Below are 19,153 nucleotides of genomic sequence, written 5' to 3' on the forward strand. Positions count from 1 at the left end.
TTAAGAGCATTCTGATCCTACATTTAGAAATTATGAATCACACTTGTAGCTTATCCATTGTTGTGTGTATATGAAAATGACCAAACATGTTCCACCTTTTACAGCACAAAACATGACACAATAACAAATCAGAATAGATATTCAAAGTTCTGCAGAATTTATTTAATTCCATCAGTTTAAACAAACGGCAGCCATTACAGAAATATTTACAAGTCTGCTCTATAATATTTTTAAAATACTTTTGGAAACAAGTCGAGTGCCGCAGCTTTTCACTTCCTGTAACGCTGCTTCAGTTCAGTGCTTTTCCAAGTCCCTCTACCAGTCAAAACATCCCCCCCCCCCCCCCCCCCCCCCGCCCCCAAAGAGCAGGTCGGTGAATCTCTTCCCACCTCATATCCCGAAAGAAAATTAAATAAAATAAAAAAAGGGGAGAACCAACCTTCTTCAGCCCAAGCCTCAGAGTCACTGTAGGTGTACTGAGGTGGGGGGGGGGGCTCTGTGGAAACTATAGCTCCTCCTAGAGGGCGGGAGGGACACGCCATCGGCTACAACACTACATTAGTCACTGTAGGACACGGCTGGTGACCGTGGCTCCATAGAACAATACCTCACAGCCTACAGACACTTCCTCATCTTACCCAACAAGAATGTTCTTCTGATGTTCTTCCTCGCCGAGGCTAAAGCCATGACCTACACAACCGGTTCATAGGAGTACTGGAGAGTCTCGTATGCCCCGGGAGAAGGGACCGAGGCGAGATTAGAAACTGGTTAACACTGTTCGGTACTTCAGTGGAGGATCCACTCCGCGACGCCACCACAGGAATATCCACCATATTAACAGAGTGCATGTGTGCTGGAGAGACTGGAGTCAGAGTGGGCGGGCCGCATTGAAATGCATCACGACCACCCGTCTCCTTCCGTTTCTGAGTCTTGCCTCATGTGCGCGGTTACAAGCTTTCAGGAACACCTGGGTTTGGGCCCGTTTCATTCCTGAGGGGTTGCGTAGAGTGCACCAGGCCGGGGGTGGTGGTTGGGGTAGGGGGGAGGTGTGGTGGGGTTTCTGTAGGCCAGGGGTGGAGGACGAGATGGAGAGAGTTACTGCAGGGAGTTCATGAAGCTGTCCAGGTTGTACTCCGTGTCGTACTGCTGCTGGTCCCACAGCTCCCCCAGGCCGTCCAGCACCGTCTTCATGGAGGTCTTGCCCGCGGCCGACGCTGACGACTCCCCTTTCTCCCCCTTGTTGTCCTGCACGCACACACACACACACAAACACAGACACACAAACACGTTTTACAGGATGTTGAACTTTGTTGGAATGTGCGACCAGAATTCAGTTTACATGCGACAACGTTGGGGTCATGAATCTACTATCCACAAATAAATTATATTATGCATGTCTTCTCCCACCAACACTCTGTATGCGTATACACAGTGGGTGTAGAATACAGTAAATACCAGTGCAGTCCACCTGAAGTGAGTGACTGACCTTATCCAGCGAGAAGAGGTTGAGCAGCTGGTCCGTGCCCATGCTCTGCAGGCTGGAGTTCTCCTGGCTGATGATGGTGTTGGCGATGCCCATCTTGAACTTCTGCAGCCCCATGATCTTCTCCTCCAGGGTGCCGCGGGTGATCAGCCGGTACACGTTCACCACACGTTTCTGGGGCGCACAAAACATAACACACACGCTCATCAGGGCGGGAGCCAGCGGTCAGCAGGGTGGTGTGAGCTAGATCGTCGTCAGCTAGTGATGAGTGTCATGCAAACAACCCTTCATGACCCAAGATCCAGAGTTTGTGAAAGATTATCGAAAATTAGTGTTTTTTGCCTCAAGCCTGCCTTAAACTGGCCGTTAAACAGGAGAAACCGACAGCATGGTTTTCACTTGTAACACCTTAATGGTAAAACCCTGCATGAACAGATCTGATGGTATAATGACGATTTCATTATTCCTGGTCATGCTTTGGATGAAGTCAAACACGTGTGGTCGCCTGGACTGGTGCGTGGACAAAGGAGGTCTTTCGACACCCGCCCACAGACAGCGGAGCAGGTGCTGCTCAGCGACGTGTACAGACTGGGTGCTGCCGGGGGACCGCAGAGGGCTCACCTGTCCTATCCTGTGGGCTCGGTCCATGGCCTGCAGGTCCCTCATGGGGTTCCAGTCGTGCTCCACGAACACCACGGTGTCGGCCCCCGTCAGGTTGAGCCCCAGGCCCCCCACGTGGGTGGTGAGCAGCAGCACGTCGATGGACGGGTCGTTGTTGAACCTGGGCGCGGCGGCGATGGGAGAACAGAGTCAACAGAAAGTATGAGATGGCAGCAAAAAGGAAATACCCTCTTGAGGATCGGAGGAAATTAAATGAAAAAAATGGGGATATTTGTATGTCGGCCTGACTCTCATGTGACTATCAGTTTCCAAGGACTTTTTGCCCTCAAGACAAATGTCATCCTAATAAAGGCTGCACAATCCTTAAAGGAACTGAAAACAGAAGTGCTTCTGCAGATCCTCTTGTGAACACACGCTACTCTGTGTCATTGGGCGGTGGTGTCCCGACCGCACGACCCTGGACTGCCCAGGCTCACTTCATCACTTAAAGCAGGGGTAGGCGATTCATTGCCCATGTTGTTCTTTAAATCCAGATAATAAATCAAATCAGGGATTTCTGGCTGTCACAGGCTGTAAGAATTATTCAGGCCGAATCAATTGATTGGATAGCCTTCCTATTAGGGGTGTAACGATCAAAATTTTTCGGTAATGGTCTAACGGTTCGATGCATGTTTAATTTCGGTACATACTGATTTTTATTTATTATTATAATTTTTTTTTGAATTACGTTTTTATTGATTATCACACACTCTGTGGGTGTCTTGTCTTGTCATGATGTTTTGTGTAGAGGACCAGAATGGAAATTAGTCCTTGACTTAAATCGTGTTTTTATGGAATCGTGTTTTTATCCTCAATTTTGTGTGTGTGTGTGTGTGTGTGTGTGTGTGTGTGTGTGTGTGTGTGTGTGTGTGTGTGTGTGTGTGTGTGTGTGTGTGTGTGTGTGTGTGTGTGTGTGTGTGTGTGTGTGTGTGTGTGTGTGTGTGTGTGTGTGTGTGTGTGTGTGTAGGGCTGGATTATGTGCACTTGGGCCGGTGCCCAGGGGCACCAACCATTAACAACCAGTGGGGGGGCACCACATGAAACAAGCTTTAATTATTATCATTAGAATTATTCACTTGTAATTATTCACTTATAATTATTGAAAGACCATACATAATACTAATATCACAAAAATAACGACAGGGAGGGAGGGAGGGGGTATAGTTGAGGCATAGTGCCCAGGGGCACCACATTGTGTTAATACGGGCCTGTGTGTGTGTAAGGCATTTGTTTGATACAATTTAATAAATCCAAATCAAATTGTTTAATAAAAATAAAATAATAAAAACTGCTGTACCGAACCGTGACTTAAAAACCGAGGTACGTACCGACTCGTGACTTTAGTGTATCGTTACACCCCTACTACCTATCCAGCTACCATTGTGCATGACCAGTCTTCCAAAAGGGTTTTCAGTCCTATTGCTAAAGCTACTGAGCTAGTCACATGTTTTGGGGGAGTGGTGGGATTTTTTCAGCTGGATACTTTCAAAATGTAGCTCAGGCTGGCTCGTTTTACCAAACAGCCTACCCTAGCTTTAATAATTTCCTCCAAAAGGTTGAACACCTGCCCCTCTAGGGTTTCCTGCCATGCGCTGAACCCAAACTGCACTAGGTTTCCAGATGACCACGGTACCAGAGGAAGCACTGCACAGTCTCTGGATTATGGAGGAAGTGGCCGTCCCAAGCTATGCGTGCATTATTAAAGACAACACCCCTGGCGGCATCTCATCCTGTCATACCTGGAGACGATGGCGTGCCTCTGGCCGGCCGGCACGCTGCCGTCCAGCCTCAGGTAGGTGACGCTGGGCAGCTTGGGCTTCAGCAGGTCCTTCTCCACCATGTCCAGCATGCTCTTCAGCTGGCAGAAGATGAGCACCCGGTGCTGGGCCACCACCGCCTCTGTGCAGCCCTCGGCCACGCCGCCGCCGCCCAGACCGCAGTCCACCAGCAGCTGGGGAACAAGAGGCACGTTAGCGAAACATGCAACCAAGAGAGCTTTGGGAGCCAATATAGTGAGTTCTTCTTGGGCCGAGTAATCCAAGTGGGGCCCCACTCCTGCCAGACAGCCTCCAGGGTTTTTATGTACCTGTTTGAGTGCTGAGAGTTTGGGTGCGTGTTGGATGTCACGCAGGCTTGTGTTTTGAATGGCCAGTTGCTCTGTGATGCGTTTGTACTCTGGGTGCTGAGGAGTCAGGACCAACCCGGGGTGGTTACACAGCTTTCTCAAGTACTGCAGAGCCTGCAACACACACACACACACACACAACCTCATGACGCATTGCTCAACTCACCACGTGGAAAATAAAAATGAAAATGTCTCCCGTTTCACAGGAAAAATCCTGTAAACGCCATGGTGGTAAAACGATGAAGTGATGCGACGTGATGTCACGATGTGACAAGTTGTACCTGGAAGACGTGGCCCGTGGCCTTCAGCTTGGGTTTCTCCTCCTCCTCCTGTGAGGCCATGGAGATGGTGTCCTCCACGCCCACCTTGGCTCGAGACTTGGCAAAGTCCTCGTACAGCTGAACCTGCAGGTAGAGAGTACATACAGTGTCAACCACACACTCCAACACCTCCTGTCCTTTGGAATATGGGCTACGTAGGCTGGGTTTGCGTCTGGATTGTAATGGCCATGCTACCGTACCAAAAGCATTTGTTACCTAAAAGAAACTACAAAGCCAAATTTAACACTCCGGATGTTCTGTGCCATGAAGGTCAGTAACATGAAAGCCATATTCAAGATGGCCCAATCCATAATCATATTAAATAGTAAACTCTTCCAAAAAGGAAATTATGATTTACCCCAAGCTGAATCAAGACACAAATGAGCTATATTTGGCCTGCATCAAGGTGGGCAGGAGGCCAAGGCATACCTGCAGGGGGCTCAGGTTACAGTAGTAGTCCTGAATGATTTTGGGAGGGAGATCCTGCAGGACGTCCTCCTTCATCCTCCTCAGCAGGAAGGGCAGCACCTGTCTGTGGAGGGCCTCCATGGCCAGCACACCTGAGGGAGGAGAGGAGGGAGGACTGAGTCAGAGGACTGGCACGTCGTGACGCTGGAACAATAACCCAACGTTAACACTTCATCGTCAAGGACGACGAGAGGTCTGGCGGAACACAGGTTAATTAATGCGAGCGCAGTTTCTGATTGCATCTCCTTACATCATTTGGAACCAATCAGCAGAGTGATCGGCTTAAATTTGTGCAATTTCTTTTGATGGATCACAGCATTTGCCTGCCCTTCATGGGAGCTCAAGGTGACTACTTTTCTATGGCTGTATTCATCCAGAATATGTAGCAGAATCTTTAGAAGACTTTTATTATGAGAGTGAATCAGGACAGCTCCTCTTACCCGCCTCCTGCTCCCGAGAGGAGCTCTTGGCGTCGCGGCTGGCCAGGATGGGCTTGCCGTAGCGGGCAGCAAACTGTCGCTCTGTGCCCAGGAAGCCCGGCATGAGGAAGTCAAACAGCGACCACAGCTCCAGCACGTTATTCTGGGGGTGGTAGAGGGGAAAGAAAAAAACATTGAAATAAAACACTTAACTTTACACATGCAGACACATGTTTAATTAAGTTTAGGGAAGTTAATACAATAAGAAGTTGCATTACCTGGATAGGCGTTCCTGACAGGATGACTCTGAAGTTAGCAGCCAGCTGCTTGATGGCCTTGGAGAGTTTAGTCTTACCGTTCTTAATGACATGACCCTCATCAAGAATACAATAATTGAATTTTATATTTCTGAAGAAAAGAAAGAAAGTGTTAAAATTATGTATTGTGCGACAACAGAAATAATTCTAATCAAACTATCAGAGAAGACAAAGTGTTGCTTACTTAAAGAAATCAATGTCGTTCCTTACAACATCGTATGACGCGACTATGAGATTGTGTTTCTTCACTTGATGTTGCAACCTGTAGAAGATAGAGTGAATTAGGCCTCTGAAAATAATAGGTCTACAATTGAGTCACCCGACTCCGAAAGTGACCCGGCTCCTACTGTACCTGACTCTCTCCAGCGGCGGGCCTGTGTAGTGCAGGGGACTCAGGTACTCCTTGGGGCAGAACTTGCTGACCTCGTCCACCCAGTGGCCCGTCAGTGTGGGGGGACACACCACCAGGGAGGGCAGAGGACTGCAGCCCGCTGCCTTGGTCTTGGCGTACTCCTGCGTTCTGCAGATAATAATTGTGTGTTTTAGAACAAGTTATCGGCATAATGCCATCATCCACCATCATTAGGAGTGCGTTGATACTTTTAATGGGGTTTTGTTTAGGGAGCAGTCACAATACACTTGTGCAAGTACATGTATTACACAGATCCACAGATCCTTTGAGGATCTGTGATCTCCATCAAGCCAATGAGAGAGGGGTGCTGTTGTTGCGTCATACCGGAGGTAGTGGTCCCCAGCCAGAATGCAGATGGACTGCAGGGTCTTGCCCAGGCCCATGTCATCACACAGGATCCCGTGCAGCTTGTATTTGTTCAGGAAGGACAGCCAGTTCACACCGTCCTGGAAGAAGGAAAGGGCAGACCAGTTGGTAGCTCCTTATGGAAAAGGTAAAGAGCGCTCTTTGTGGTTTCATATGTTCTACCAAACCTCACGAGTTACAGAGATAGAAGGCGGTTTTCGGACAGTGTTCTGGAAGTAAGAGTCAGGAAGGTTTGGAGGTGAAACAATCTCTCCTTTCTGTGGCGTTTCGCACCACTGCACAAAGTGGTGTATCACTGACTAGGCTCTATAGACCCGGCATGGCGGTGTCAACGAAACAGGATATAGAAGTTAGTGAGAATGCTGGCACACCAGCTTGTGTAAGGCATAATAAATAAGACAGGAGAACATGGTGAAAGGGGTGGACCGTCATCTGTAGGAGGATAAGGTGTGGCTGATCGTTCGATGAACATAGATTAGCAAAGAGCAGTCGGGCGTAGCCTCCTGGGTTTCCCAAGATGTTCAACATTACGGCGTACTAAGCAGTTTACTGCATCATCGGTTTTCCCCACTCCAACGTATACGCAATTCCATATGGCTTAGAGAATGTGCTTACATCAGACAGAAGCATCTCCACACACCATAAACTTCTCCAGACATTACATCACTACGCAGACGGGTCCAGTGGTTTTAACTGAAACAGCTGCACAGCTCTATCGGGAAGACAGATGGCTAGATGAGCCCAGCCCCTAGTATCCGCGCTATAGGCATGGTGCAGGCAGAGGCAAACAACTCTTCATCCATTTGAATCTTCCATGCAGTCAGCAGGCCCCTTCTCTTGTGTCAACCATTAACCAGTGGAAGGGGAACGTATAAATCATTCAAGAGCTGGCAAGGGAAACAATCTCTTAAAGGTATGGAGAGCACAGACTTTCCACAGCGTAATGGATGCCAGAAGAGGGGGAAAGGTAACCGACCGCAGCACCCGTGTGGGCCTACCTGTTGGTACTTCCGGAGCTCTGCGTTGATGGGCACAGGGATGTTGTAGTTCTCCAGCTTCCTGCTGTCCAACAGCTGCTCCAGGAAGTGTCGTTCTCTGGCCTTCTGGCGAATCAGGTCTGCAGACATGGCTGGAGGGTCTGGTATACCTGCCTGCGCGAGACAAATGCAGATGTAAACATTACATACAAAAATATATATACTTAAAATAAATAAATAAAAAGATGTACTGCATAAAAAAATGCTGTCTATATAAACATCAGAAAGACATCAAGATGCATTCTGAGATCTTACCTCCAGGGGGAGCAGCCGGATGAGGGTAGCGAAGCACTGAGTGGCCATGAAGCGGATGCTGTCGTTGGGGTCACTCATGCGTCCCAACACGGGCACCACCAGCAGCACGATGTACGGCACGATGTCCACTTCCAGTTGCTCCATTATACCTGGGGGAAGGGCGGTCAAGGATCGCACTCCCACTCTCACATACACTATATGGCCAAGAGAATTTAGAGGGTTCTCCGAAAAACGTAAGAATGTAACTTTACTTTGGGGATAACAGAATTTTTACCATGTCATTTTTGAACACTGTTACGCTGACTCAATCTCAAAAACACCTCACAACACCACGACAGCGCGCAGAAACAGCCGGCCTTGAATTTGACTACAGACTACTAGTAGTACGTATTTTGAAACCCCCACCATCTCACAGACGGGCTGGCTGGGGAGACGTGTGAAGGATACAGGCCATGGCTTCGATGGCGCCCTCCTGCTTGGTGCAGTCCTCGATGGCGGCCAGCCAAGGCAGCACGCGCTCCAGGAAGAGATGCATGGTCTCCAGCGTGGACATCTTGCCCAGCACGCCCACGCAGCGCGCCGCCATGTGGCGCACCGCCGTGTACGGGTGCTGCAGGCAGCTGAACAGGTGGGGCAGGTGTTCCAGCAACTGGAGGGAACCGGTCAACGGGAGATACGCTCCGTTACAAAGAGGCTAGGGACTGGGAGTCTACGTTTTAAAATAAATGCTAAATGCTCCTGGGGGGTCTGCGACCACTAACCCATTTTTATCTAGACCCTGTTTTAGTTTTGCCAGTTTGTGACCGGTGAGCATGTGATGTCAAAGTCATACCACGGGTTTGAGCTCTGCAGACATGGCACTGGCTGTGACCTCCAGTATTTGCAGAGAGTTGATCAGCTCCTGAGCTACAGCATCTCCGCGCTTCAGCTGAGCCGGTGCATCTAGAACAATAGATAAGACGGTTAAACTGGACAGCCAAAACAACATAACTCCTGGAAAAATATCAATAGTTACAGCCCATCACCCATATGAGTCTACAATGCATTGGCATTTGGTCTCCTAGGATTTTTATTAATTATATCATTCAAAATACACCTATTAGTATGAGGGACAAGTTATTGGAATTTGGACCTCTTGCTTTAAAGAAGGTCAGACCAGCCCTAGAGAGGCTTTGGGCTCATGATTGAACACACTAGTCCAACGGAACCATTTCGAAGTACCTATGCCTTGATTGTCATCCACAGCAGTCCTCAGAGGCCCCACCATGTTCTCCCACAGATACGGCAGAGAGCCGGTGAGCTCTGCGCCAAAGTGCCTGGCGATGGTCGTCAGCGAGAACTCTGCTCCTCGCCTCTGAATCAGGCACGGTCTCTTACTCTGGAAGAGGACAATGAAAACAATATGAATAAAAGCCTTATTTTTTTTCATAGAGAATGGAAGAAAGTGTTTGTTCCCTAATCTCAAGCCTGTATTCTTACCTCATCATTGTCTGTACCAATTGTGCCGCCTGGTGAAAAATCGACAGAGGTCTTGGAGATCTTGGGGGCGGGACCCCTTTTGCTGGTGATGGCAAACGCTGCCCTCTGGTGCCGGTATAGGGTGATGATGCCTCGGGTCTTGCCGACATTGTGGTGCATGCAGTCTTTCTCCGTACCACCAACTAGCAACAAGAGGGGTTGGAATAAGACATAGTCATGAGTTTGTCATTGCTTGAGCATGACTTCAAGCACAGCAATTTGTTCCCCATCGACTATGTAGTCCTCACTGATGTACTTTGTTAATGCATGTGATAATGAGCATTAACCTGCCTAAAAGTGGAAAAAAATGAGTGGTGAGATGGCTCACCCCCGGCGTGGGTGGAACCAAAATCAGGATTGGTTCTTAATGAACCTGGATTTTCTAAATGTATATGCCCGTAACACAGAGGCAAAAGTCACGACGGGCTTGACGCAATATCAAAGCAGCCCTTCAAGATACACAAAGGGGCCGTCTCGGTTTCCCCTCACGGAAGTACTCCGGAGGGGCTATCCCTGAATCTCAACCCGATTGGCAAGACCCAGTCACACAGCGCGGTCACCTTTGACGGCCTCTTGCGGCGGGGGCACGGGGCAGGAGGACGAGGGTGTGACGGCCGGGTCGGCGCACGCCGAGGTGCAGAGGTTCTTGATGATCTTGGTGTTGGGGCAGGGCAGGCGGCCGGCGCACTGCTGCAGCAGCTTGGCCAGGAAGGAGGCGGCGTAGCCCTGCACCAGGGGGTTCTCCTCTCGCTTCACGCCCTCCATGAGCGGCCGCACCAGGGGGTTCAGCTTGTCGGGCAGCGCCTGCAGGTTGACCACGGCGCAGGCGACGAACAGGTGCACGCGCAGGTGGAGCCGCTGCCACTCCCCGCTGGTCTCCTGCACGGTGGAGTGCGCCTGCTGCCTCTTGCCGTCCAACTGCTGCCACTGCGCGGGCTGCCGGGCACAGAGCTCCGCCGTGGACTCGGCGAAGATGCTGGTTACCTAGGAAACAAGGATTTTCCTTCATCTTGAAATTGACCAGAACTCGCCGCTGGGATACAATGCAATTAACTTGCATTCATATTCTATCATCTCACCAGCTCGTTGGCCTGGTCGATGGTGAACACACTGCAGTTGATGCGCTCTGGCACGTCGATGTTGGCCTCGGCCAGCATGGAGATGAGCTGCTTACACTCATTCTGCATGCGTGTGAAGGGGATGGCGATTTCGTCATAGTACAGCTGCTCAGACAGGATGGCCAGCAGACGAGGCTGCACCATGACCGAGACCACCTGACACTCCTGAGGGGACAGGGTGGGGGGGGGAGGCAGGATAGAATTATCAAAGGTTGACCGTTGCTTTGGCGCCGTGTTCAGGTCTCTAAACGATTGGGATTTCAATTTCTAAAGGTTGAGCATAAGTTCTAAACAATAAAGTAATTTAAGACAAAACATTTGTGAGTTACTTAGTAAATGTATGTGTTTGCTAGGATCTGGGATTATTGTTCCTAGGCATACTGTGGGTTTATAAACCAAATCACACTGTTTGGAAAATGTCTTTTAAGCTACAAATACTTCTAAAGTCATAATTGTGTTGCATCCAAAACCACAGAACTTTCTAGAGGACTAAAGGAAATGTTAACCAATGGCCCATTGGTTACTCAACCAATTGTTCCATTTAAAGATCCCATGCCATTAAAATCCTATTTTTCCTATTGTTTGTTAAATAACATGGGTCAGAATAAGTTTGTGACATGTGGTAAGTTTGAAATCTACGCAGTTTGTCTGCTGTATACAATAGCCAATGAAAAGAAAAAGGCAGAAAAAATGAGCCAATCTGGATAAGGTGACACTGCTACGTAGCGTTGTCAAATTATTATTCATGGGCCTGCCCACTTGGTTGGTTCGTAACCACCCACAGAAATTCTGAAGGAGTCGAGATTGAGCTAGTTCTAATACATGTACGTAGTTGCTGCAGGTCTCATCCCACTGAAAACTGTTTATTACTCCTCCTTTTGAAATACGATAGGTCACTCAGAGTTAGATATGCATCCTGAACGTGAAAACATTCTCCTACCTCGATTGCCTGCATTAGCAAATGTAAGAAAATGGACGCACAAACAAGCGGATTTGAAAAGCTTCACCAACTGACGTCAGTTGGTATTCATGGCCTCGCACAACCTTGGCTTGCGACGGCCCACGGGAAGACAGCATTGAGTTTGTGCCTGTGCTGTTTGTGGCTATAACAAGATGCAACGTTGCGTCTCTTGACCAAGAAACAAGAGTTGGCGAACAAATGGTTGGATCGGACATTACCACTATTTCAACATTTACGCGGCTCGGGCACGGCGATTGAATACAGAAAGAAGAGCCGCCTTGGGGCACCACGGCGGCCAGAGCTGAGCTCCCGGGCGTGGTGCACGGCAGCCGGTCCCCGCGGTCGCCGTCTCGCGAGCTCGTGCCCCGGCCGAGCTCGCGGAGTGCACTCCGGCGGTGCACGGCGACTGAATACAGAAAGAAGAGCCACGACCGTGGCTCGACCGCGACAGAAGAGCCGCGACTGCGAGCCCGCGGGTTAGGAGTGCACCGCCGGAGTCCGGGAGCTTCATCGTATACGGGAGCGCCGCCGTGCACCACTGTTGCGGTCCCCCGGCGGCCGTGCCCCGGCCGAGCTCCCGGACTCCAGCGATGCACGGCGATTGAATACAGAAAGAAGAGCCGCCTCAGGGCACCGCGGCTGTTGTATTGTATTCAATCCCTGTGCCCACGGGAGTGCACCTCCGGAGTCCGGGAGCTCGGCCGTTGCACGGCGACTGGGGCACGGCGACTGCGGGGACCAGCCACCGCGCACCATTCCGGCGATCGTGGGGATCGGTGCACGGTCCTCCCGCACTCAAACGAAACAAAAGAAAGCGGTACTTTGTCCCACCTTCTGCAGCGTGGCCCACTCACAGAGCACCAGTGCCACTGCGATGCGCTGCAGGGCCGACTTGGTGTTGAGGTGGAAGAGCAGCAGCTGGCCCAGGGACTCGGCCGGCCGGATCTCCTGGGAGGCTGCGTTGAGCTGCGGGTCGCAGATACACCTACACAGAGCGGCCAGCAATCTGCCTCAGGAGGAACGTAGCGAGAGGTGTAGGAGGAGAGGAGGCCAGAAAGAAGTTAGACAGAGAGGAGGATAGAAGGAGAGAGTTAGTCAGAGGCAAGATGGGTTCAAATAGGAGGGAGGTTTGGTAGAAAGGAAAGCCAGGGGTAAAGTAGAGCGGAGCAGAGAAAGGTTAAGTAGAGAAAGAAGTCAGGTAGAAAAAAGTGGGGAGAGAAGTTAAGTAGAGAGAAGATAAAATAGTCAGAAGTCAAAAAAAATGAATCAATCACCTACACAAACCATGGCTCACTGCCATGCTACGGTCTGAAAGAACGCTCACAGGCTAGCTACTCCTCTACTGTGCAAGAACTAAAAGAATAACCAACAGTAAAGCCAGGGTTTGATTGTAAAGACTTGCCTTGGGATTCCAATCACTTCCCTTCAATGCAGGGGGAACAAAATAAGCAAACTCACTTGGCTGCCGTGAGGCGAGCGCGGACCACTACGTAATCCCTGGTGCCCTGGTCCTCCGTCACAGTCTCTGCCCCCGCTATATACTCCTGCACCGTCTCCTTTACCTGAGGGAGGCCTCCTTGACGGGCCTTAATGCCAGCCTTGTCCTGGAGACGGACAATTAAGCATTCAAGTCAATTCAGCCGAGAACCCTGAATTGCAGTCAAAATCCATGTGCAGTGTCAGAATGACTAGAGAATGACTATAGAATTGAGTCTTCAAAGCACAACATTGAGACATGAGTGATGGCACAGAGAGACATAAATTGCAGACCCCCAAAACTTTTAAAGCATTATGGCCAGTAGTACCTGCTTGGAGCGGCACTTGACCTCCAGGAGCATGTTGAGGTCTATGGGGATGTGGGAGGCCTGCATCATGAGACACAGCCAGGCGCCCATCCACGGACAGCTGGCTGCCACCACAAATTGCTGATGGGCCCGCTGAAGCAGCTCCATCCAGACCTACACCACAACCACACAGCCATTAGGGACACAATGTGTTGCATGCCAGCAAACTAGGAAAGTTTGAGGCTTTAAGGTTAGGATATAAAATGAAACGAAGTATGCAAGAAGAAATGAGTGCCGCAGGGTTTTTGTTCGGTTGCACTCAATCAGGGATGCGTGACATGGCAAGTCCCGGTATTCATCTGGAGAACTCCCTTGAGCCACACATAAAAAAGAGCAGACTGGCTACAGTCTTGTTTGTCTGTAGCAAGCTACATTGAGGTGTGGCATTCGTCAACACATAAGAAGGGCACTGTGCGGAAGTCGTATCCGTGTGTGATGGGAGAGATCAAACCAGCAAACCTTTTGAATGAGGTCCAGGATGTCCTGGTGGCTCTCCAGTATGCAGGACTGGAAGATGTGGCGGAGCATATCCTGGAGGATGGGGTTCAACCACAGAGCGCAATCCTGCCACACAAAAGTAAAGAAAGCTTAGCCAAAAAGTTCCAATGTTATTTCTACTAAAAAGGACAAATCATATTACAGCAAAAACAAAAAGAAAAACTAGTTCTGATCTATTAGTTCTGATCTATTTTATTTTAAGTCCTGTGAATTCACCTGGTCAGCTTTGGAGAGCAGTGTGAAGAGGGTCTCCAGCGCCGCGCGTCTGACTGAGGAGATGGTGTGCCTCAGGAAGGGCCAGACCCGAGGGACGAGGATGGTCAATGACTGCTCTAGGCTGGGGAGGGACACAAGAGGAGCACGGTTCAGCACAGAGCCCCTTGGTTAATAATCACAAAACGACGAGGGCTTAACGTGGCTTCACCACATCGGTCTGGAGGAGGGGAACTGACCTGCACTGTCGGACCTGGGGGTAGGTGAGCAGGGAAGACAGCAGGGTCATGATGCTGTTGGTGGAGGCTGTGAGGTCGTCCAGATCCAGCAGGGCATCCCACAGCGTGTTCACAATGAAGGGCACCTGAGGGAGCAGAGGGAAGTCGTTCAGAACAAACAAGCAAGGCAGGATTTCTTATAGAGGAAGTGCAGAGGGACAGTAAGACACAGGAGGGCCCCTTGGTTGACCTTGTTTGGCAGCAACTGCACAAGGCCATCCACCACGGGGATGAGCGAGGAGGCAGCCACCGCCCTGACGTCATCATCCAGGTCCTGCAGGCCCTCGGTGATGGCAGGCAGGACCCGGGGCAGTAGGACCGGGATCAGGTCCTGGGACAGGGAACACAGGCTCAGCACAAGGAGGAAATGCAATCAACAATAACTTAAAAAACATTTGAAAACACTCTAAGCTGGCTGCGCCCACTCTCTAGGGGCGGGGCTATATCACTGTTCAGGCTTTGGCTGTCTCCACACAAACGTCAGCTATTTGACAACGGGGATTTTATTCATCTCCCCCTTCCATCTCTCACTACATACGGTACCTGTCGGACGGCCAGGGCGTACTTGATCCCCAGCAGGCCTCCATGACGGACCTCCCACTGGTCCTCCGTGAGCAGCTTCAGCAGGATGTCCACAGTCATGGTGACGCCGCTCTCCGTCATGTGACGCAGAGCCACGCCCAGCGACTGAGCACATGTTTCCCTCACAGGGGCCACCACCTTGGGAGGGGAGGGGTACAGAAACTCACTGCAGGTTCTGTAGTACGAGCCATTTAGATAGGTTAATGGGCCCAGTTGTGTGCCATTCTGGAGATGGTCATCCATCAAGTCCCGCCAGAGGGGTTACAATGTCTAGCCAAATTTGGCGGGTGCTTATTTCATGGCCAGCCAGAGATGCTCACCTCGTCGGACACAAAGTCCCCAAATCGGTCGAGAGCGAAGATGCAGAGCAGTCGGATCACAAGGTCATCCAGCCACTCCTGGTGCTGACGTGTCATCTAACGCCAAACACAAGGCATGAATCATCATGTCACGTAGTGTTATACAGCAAGGGACAAAATGGAAAACTGCCACATAAAAGGTTGCCGCACCTGCTCCACTGTGCTTCCCACCAGCTTGCCCCCGCCGCGGCCGTGGAACTTGAGTATTTCTCTAAGCCCTGTGCCGGCACCGTGGCGGACCTGTAACCAGAAAGCATGGTAATGTTTTAGGCAACACCAAAGCCTCCCCTTTTCACTGTCCAGAATAAAACACCTTTACTGCAACCTATGCAAACCATTTACTCAACATTGCAATCAACTCAGTTTTTTAATAAATTTAAACCTGTCCATCGCAGAAAAAAATCGTATACAGGTAAAGCCCCTACCCCCACAATTGCAATTTGAAGATTTCGCCTAAACCTTCTTTGTGCAACTTCACTTTATTGGCATCAAATATTGACCCAAATATCAAATATTGAGGTACTGGGTCAATATTGGGTACTGGGTCAAGATGTGCTATGGATGTGAACTGAATGTCAAAAACCATCCAGTGGATGCTGCTGTTTACCTCCCAGGAGGGGTTGAAGAGGTCGTTGCAGAGTTCCTCACAGAAGCTTTCCAGGGGCCATTCCTGTGTCTGGAGGCAAAGACAAAAGAGTACACATTTAAGTCTTTCCTTTCCACTGTAAACGACACCTGTACCTCTGCAAAGATCAGCATCTAGGCAAGATTCCTTCTATGTTTGATTTTCTAAAGGGTAACATGCCATAAGAGATTCATCCAAGTCAGTGCAGAAGACGTCCTTTACCTCTTCAAGACTGCTAGAGGTATCCCGAACATTGTCGATTACAACTTTAACCTCTGATGCCGATTGTTCGATGACCACATTTGATGTTTTTCTTCGTTTCTCCTCAGGTTCAGCATCAATGCTGTCATTACTAAAAGAGGATATTAGTACATCATGTTGGTTCGTCATTTCCATTGCCTATTGTGTGACATGCTTCGACAGTTCAATGATACTAATATCAGTGTGTCTGATAAACAAATTTATACAGGAAAAAGATTGAAGCTCTGCTCCACAGTAGACCAACATACCTTTTCTCATTTGGATCCATGTCTCTGGATCGTTGCTTTGCTACTAGCTTTGCTATCCGCTTAGCCTTATTCCGTTGTCGATTGCTCATGCCTGGCCTGAATTCAGAGTCAATCAACTCTGCTGCCTGCATGGGCTGAGAATGAGAATTTGGGGTGAATTTCATTAAACTTAAATAGGTTTACTGAACTATTGGTTCTCATAGTAGTAAGTGTGTCCTACAATATTTGACAAACCATAACAAACAGGATAATTATTATAATATCATACACCAAAGTTTTTAATCAGAAAAGATCTGCTAGACCATGAAAAACATGCAGCAACAACTCTGCTTTCTGGAAGATGGAGAACCAGGGGAGTGAACTGAAGTCAGTTCAGTTAAATGTTCAGTCACAAATCAAACTTCTTAACCCCAGTACCCTGTCATGTATGCATCATCCACAGTGTGTGCACTGAACATCCACCCCTACACCTTCCATTTTTAGTTGTGGCTACAATGGGCCAGACTGTATAAAAATGCAGACGGTGCAGCTGAAATGCAAGCACATAAATACCTAGCGTGCAAGCAAGTGGTCTGATTTATAATGTTTGTGCACAAAATAAAAAAAGCGTCCCTTGGAGATGAAAAATGGGCTACTTTTCCTTTGTATTAGTTCAGATATCCGTGCTTGGCTTGTCAGATCTAGTTTCACGCTGCCAGGTTAATCAGGCCATGAATTCTGCCACAATATCTGCTGAACCAGCACAACTTAACTGTTGACAAATGTACAGAAAGCAGCGTCTTCCAAGGTAATGATTTTTTTCGCTGTATCCAAGATTATTTTGGGACTTCCTGGCTCTGTTGAGAGTGGGGATCACCAGTTTAAATCACCAGGTGAAAAAAATAAATATAATCTTTGCAAAACAAAAACGAAAGTATATTTAACCACATGACGAAGTTCAGTCCATCTATTTTAGACCCAGTGGTCTACTGTGGACACTCCCTGACTGAGAGCACATTTAGTTGTAGCCCCAGCAGGTGACTCACAGCATGGTTGTAGGTGCTGGATCCGGCAGCTGCCTTGGCGTGGTGCTGAGTGTAGTCCAGGTCCTCGTCATTGAAGAGCTCCTGTGTGTCCATGCCGATGGCCGCGCCCATGTCCAGGCCAAGCTTCCTCTGGAGGAGCTTTCGCTGGCGTGCCAGACGCTCTTTAGGATCTACTTCCCCTGAGGAGGACAGAGGCAGGATTAAGAGGGATGGAGAGCCAGGGCAGTAAACACATAATTCATGGTGAACAGTAGTGGTTCCAGCACATGCTGTTGCTTTGGGAGGAAACTAATCTCTGACCCAGCATTCAGTCTATGCCATAGCAGAACTTGTGATCCAGCATTCCAATAGCAGAACTTCTAACCTAGCAGTCCTACTGTGTAATAGCAGAACTTCTGTTGGACAACTGTGGGGGCATACGCTTTGTTTCAGTTTTGTTATTGAAATAGTCTACCAAAGAAAACTCATTTGAGCGGATGAAACTTTCAGAAGGGGATTTGTATAACTGAATTTCCAAAGAGGCCAGTCTACACAATGTTGATTTGAAAAACCTTTAGACACGTTTTTACTAAGTTTATGTTAGCCAATCGCATGCTTACAACAGTCTCCATCAACATTATGGCCAAAACAAATATCGCAAATGAAAGTGGAACGCGTCTGATGGCAGACAAGTTAAAGCTGGCGTTTCACTTTGGTCTTTTGCTCAGGTAATGGAGCACCAACTTTATTGCACGTCATCAAGTGTAATCAAGCATTGGTATTGGCAAGGTAACTTCTCACACAAACCTTTTTAAGAAAGGTTAACATACTCGTTGATGTATAATGGGAGAAAAGAACAACAACAACATCACAGGTCAAAAGTTGGGGATGCGCATGATAATTCTATTAAGTACTGATTTTGATTAAACCGAGTTTGGCCAATGTTTGTGAGGGACAATCTTACCAGACTTGTCATCCTGAAGCTCAAACTCAGCCCCAGCGGATCCCAGTAGAGAAGCACCGTGTTTGAGAAGGCGCGAGATGTCGAAGTGGTAGAAACTCAACCGGTCACATGACGACTCTTCAGGAGACAGTTCTTCGCAACACTCTACGGGGCCAAACAGAACAGAGTTGCTAAATAAAGCACAATGAAGGAGACATATCAAAGGTTTAATTAAGTCCTTGTTAAAACTGTCAGCACCCATTAACAACTATTTGTCAAATGATAATCAATGACTACATTACCTAAGCTTCACGCGTTGTATGGTTTTAAACATTAAAGATGATTTGGGAATGACCAGGGCTACATTTGATAGCAAAAATGATGTCAATGTAGTGAGGTCTACATTATTCAACTATAAAAGTGTGGAAATTGTTGCAAAATGCCTTGTGATGAATGAATTGTGATGCTTTAATCGTTGTGAAATATGCAACACAACAACAAAAACATCTGATCAATTCCATAAATATATCATCTATCATAAAAGGAACATCGATTAATATATAGAAACAAAGAAAAAAAATCATAATTGATCTGCTTAATGATGTTACTTTAAGTTTATGTATTTTCAAGAACAAATATTTGTTCATTGATTATGGTCGCAGGGCAACACGTGATGACAGTTTGGTTCAACTTAATCGCTCAACCTTGAAGGACACTGAAAGAAAAGAGTAACCATAGCAACTTCTCGTCCATAGAAAATCAATCATAAATTCAATGCAGTCGCTTTTACCATCGTCATCGTTTCAAAGCAATCCAACCCAAAACTCAAATCAGGAGTG

The 19,153-nt window shown here is 48.5% G+C and overlaps 1 protein-coding gene across 2 annotated transcripts in view; it reads right to left on the minus strand.

Annotated features, from left to right (window-relative positions):
* Positions 1-342: 342 nt before the first annotated feature.
* Positions 343-19,153, minus strand: part of btaf1 (BTAF1 RNA polymerase II, B-TFIID transcription factor-associated) — a 20,791-nt gene continuing 1,980 nt past the window's right edge. The window contains exons 4-38 of one of the 2 annotated variants that reach the window (XM_084470871.1): positions 18,336-18,479; positions 17,393-17,562; positions 16,368-16,501; positions 16,081-16,210; positions 15,841-15,909; positions 15,384-15,473; positions 15,195-15,290; positions 14,836-15,012; positions 14,483-14,623; positions 14,254-14,378; positions 14,018-14,138; positions 13,763-13,867; positions 13,265-13,417; positions 12,918-13,063; positions 12,291-12,465; positions 10,460-10,663; positions 9,941-10,364; positions 9,342-9,523; positions 9,084-9,240; positions 8,695-8,804; positions 8,310-8,511; positions 7,863-8,011; positions 7,569-7,721; positions 6,529-6,650; positions 6,145-6,312; positions 5,977-6,054; positions 5,754-5,883; positions 5,497-5,638; positions 5,018-5,148; positions 4,550-4,672; positions 4,230-4,382; positions 3,883-4,094; positions 2,105-2,264; positions 1,487-1,657; positions 343-1,245 (exon numbers count right to left, since the gene is read on the minus strand). In XM_084470871.1, coding sequence (XP_084326997.1) covers positions 1,096-1,245; positions 1,487-1,657; positions 2,105-2,264; positions 3,883-4,094; positions 4,230-4,382; positions 4,550-4,672; positions 5,018-5,148; positions 5,497-5,638; positions 5,754-5,883; positions 5,977-6,054; positions 6,145-6,312; positions 6,529-6,650; positions 7,569-7,721; positions 7,863-8,011; positions 8,310-8,511; positions 8,695-8,804; positions 9,084-9,240; positions 9,342-9,523; positions 9,941-10,364; positions 10,460-10,663; positions 12,291-12,465; positions 12,918-13,063; positions 13,265-13,417; positions 13,763-13,867; positions 14,018-14,138; positions 14,254-14,378; positions 14,483-14,623; positions 14,836-15,012; positions 15,195-15,290; positions 15,384-15,473; positions 15,841-15,909; positions 16,081-16,210; positions 16,368-16,501; positions 17,393-17,562; positions 18,336-18,479 — 5,297 coding nt within the window. In that variant the 3' untranslated portion in view covers positions 343-1,095. Of the gene's footprint in view, positions 1,246-1,486; positions 1,658-2,104; positions 2,265-3,882; positions 4,095-4,229; positions 4,383-4,549; positions 4,673-5,017; positions 5,149-5,496; positions 5,639-5,753; positions 5,884-5,976; positions 6,055-6,144; positions 6,313-6,528; positions 6,651-7,568; positions 7,722-7,862; positions 8,012-8,309; positions 8,512-8,694; positions 8,805-9,083; positions 9,241-9,341; positions 9,524-9,940; positions 10,365-10,459; positions 10,664-12,290; positions 12,466-12,917; positions 13,064-13,264; positions 13,418-13,762; positions 13,868-14,017; positions 14,139-14,253; positions 14,379-14,482; positions 14,624-14,835; positions 15,013-15,194; positions 15,291-15,383; positions 15,474-15,840; positions 15,910-16,080; positions 16,211-16,367; positions 16,502-17,392; positions 17,572-18,335; positions 18,480-19,153 lie in introns of both variants that reach the window. The other variant, XM_084470870.1, reaches the window with a different exon arrangement.

The sequence above is a fragment of the Micromesistius poutassou genome (genome assembly GCF_964030765.1).
Source record: "Micromesistius poutassou genome assembly, chromosome: 7".
NCBI lineage: Eukaryota > Metazoa > Chordata > Actinopteri > Gadiformes > Gadidae > Micromesistius > Micromesistius poutassou.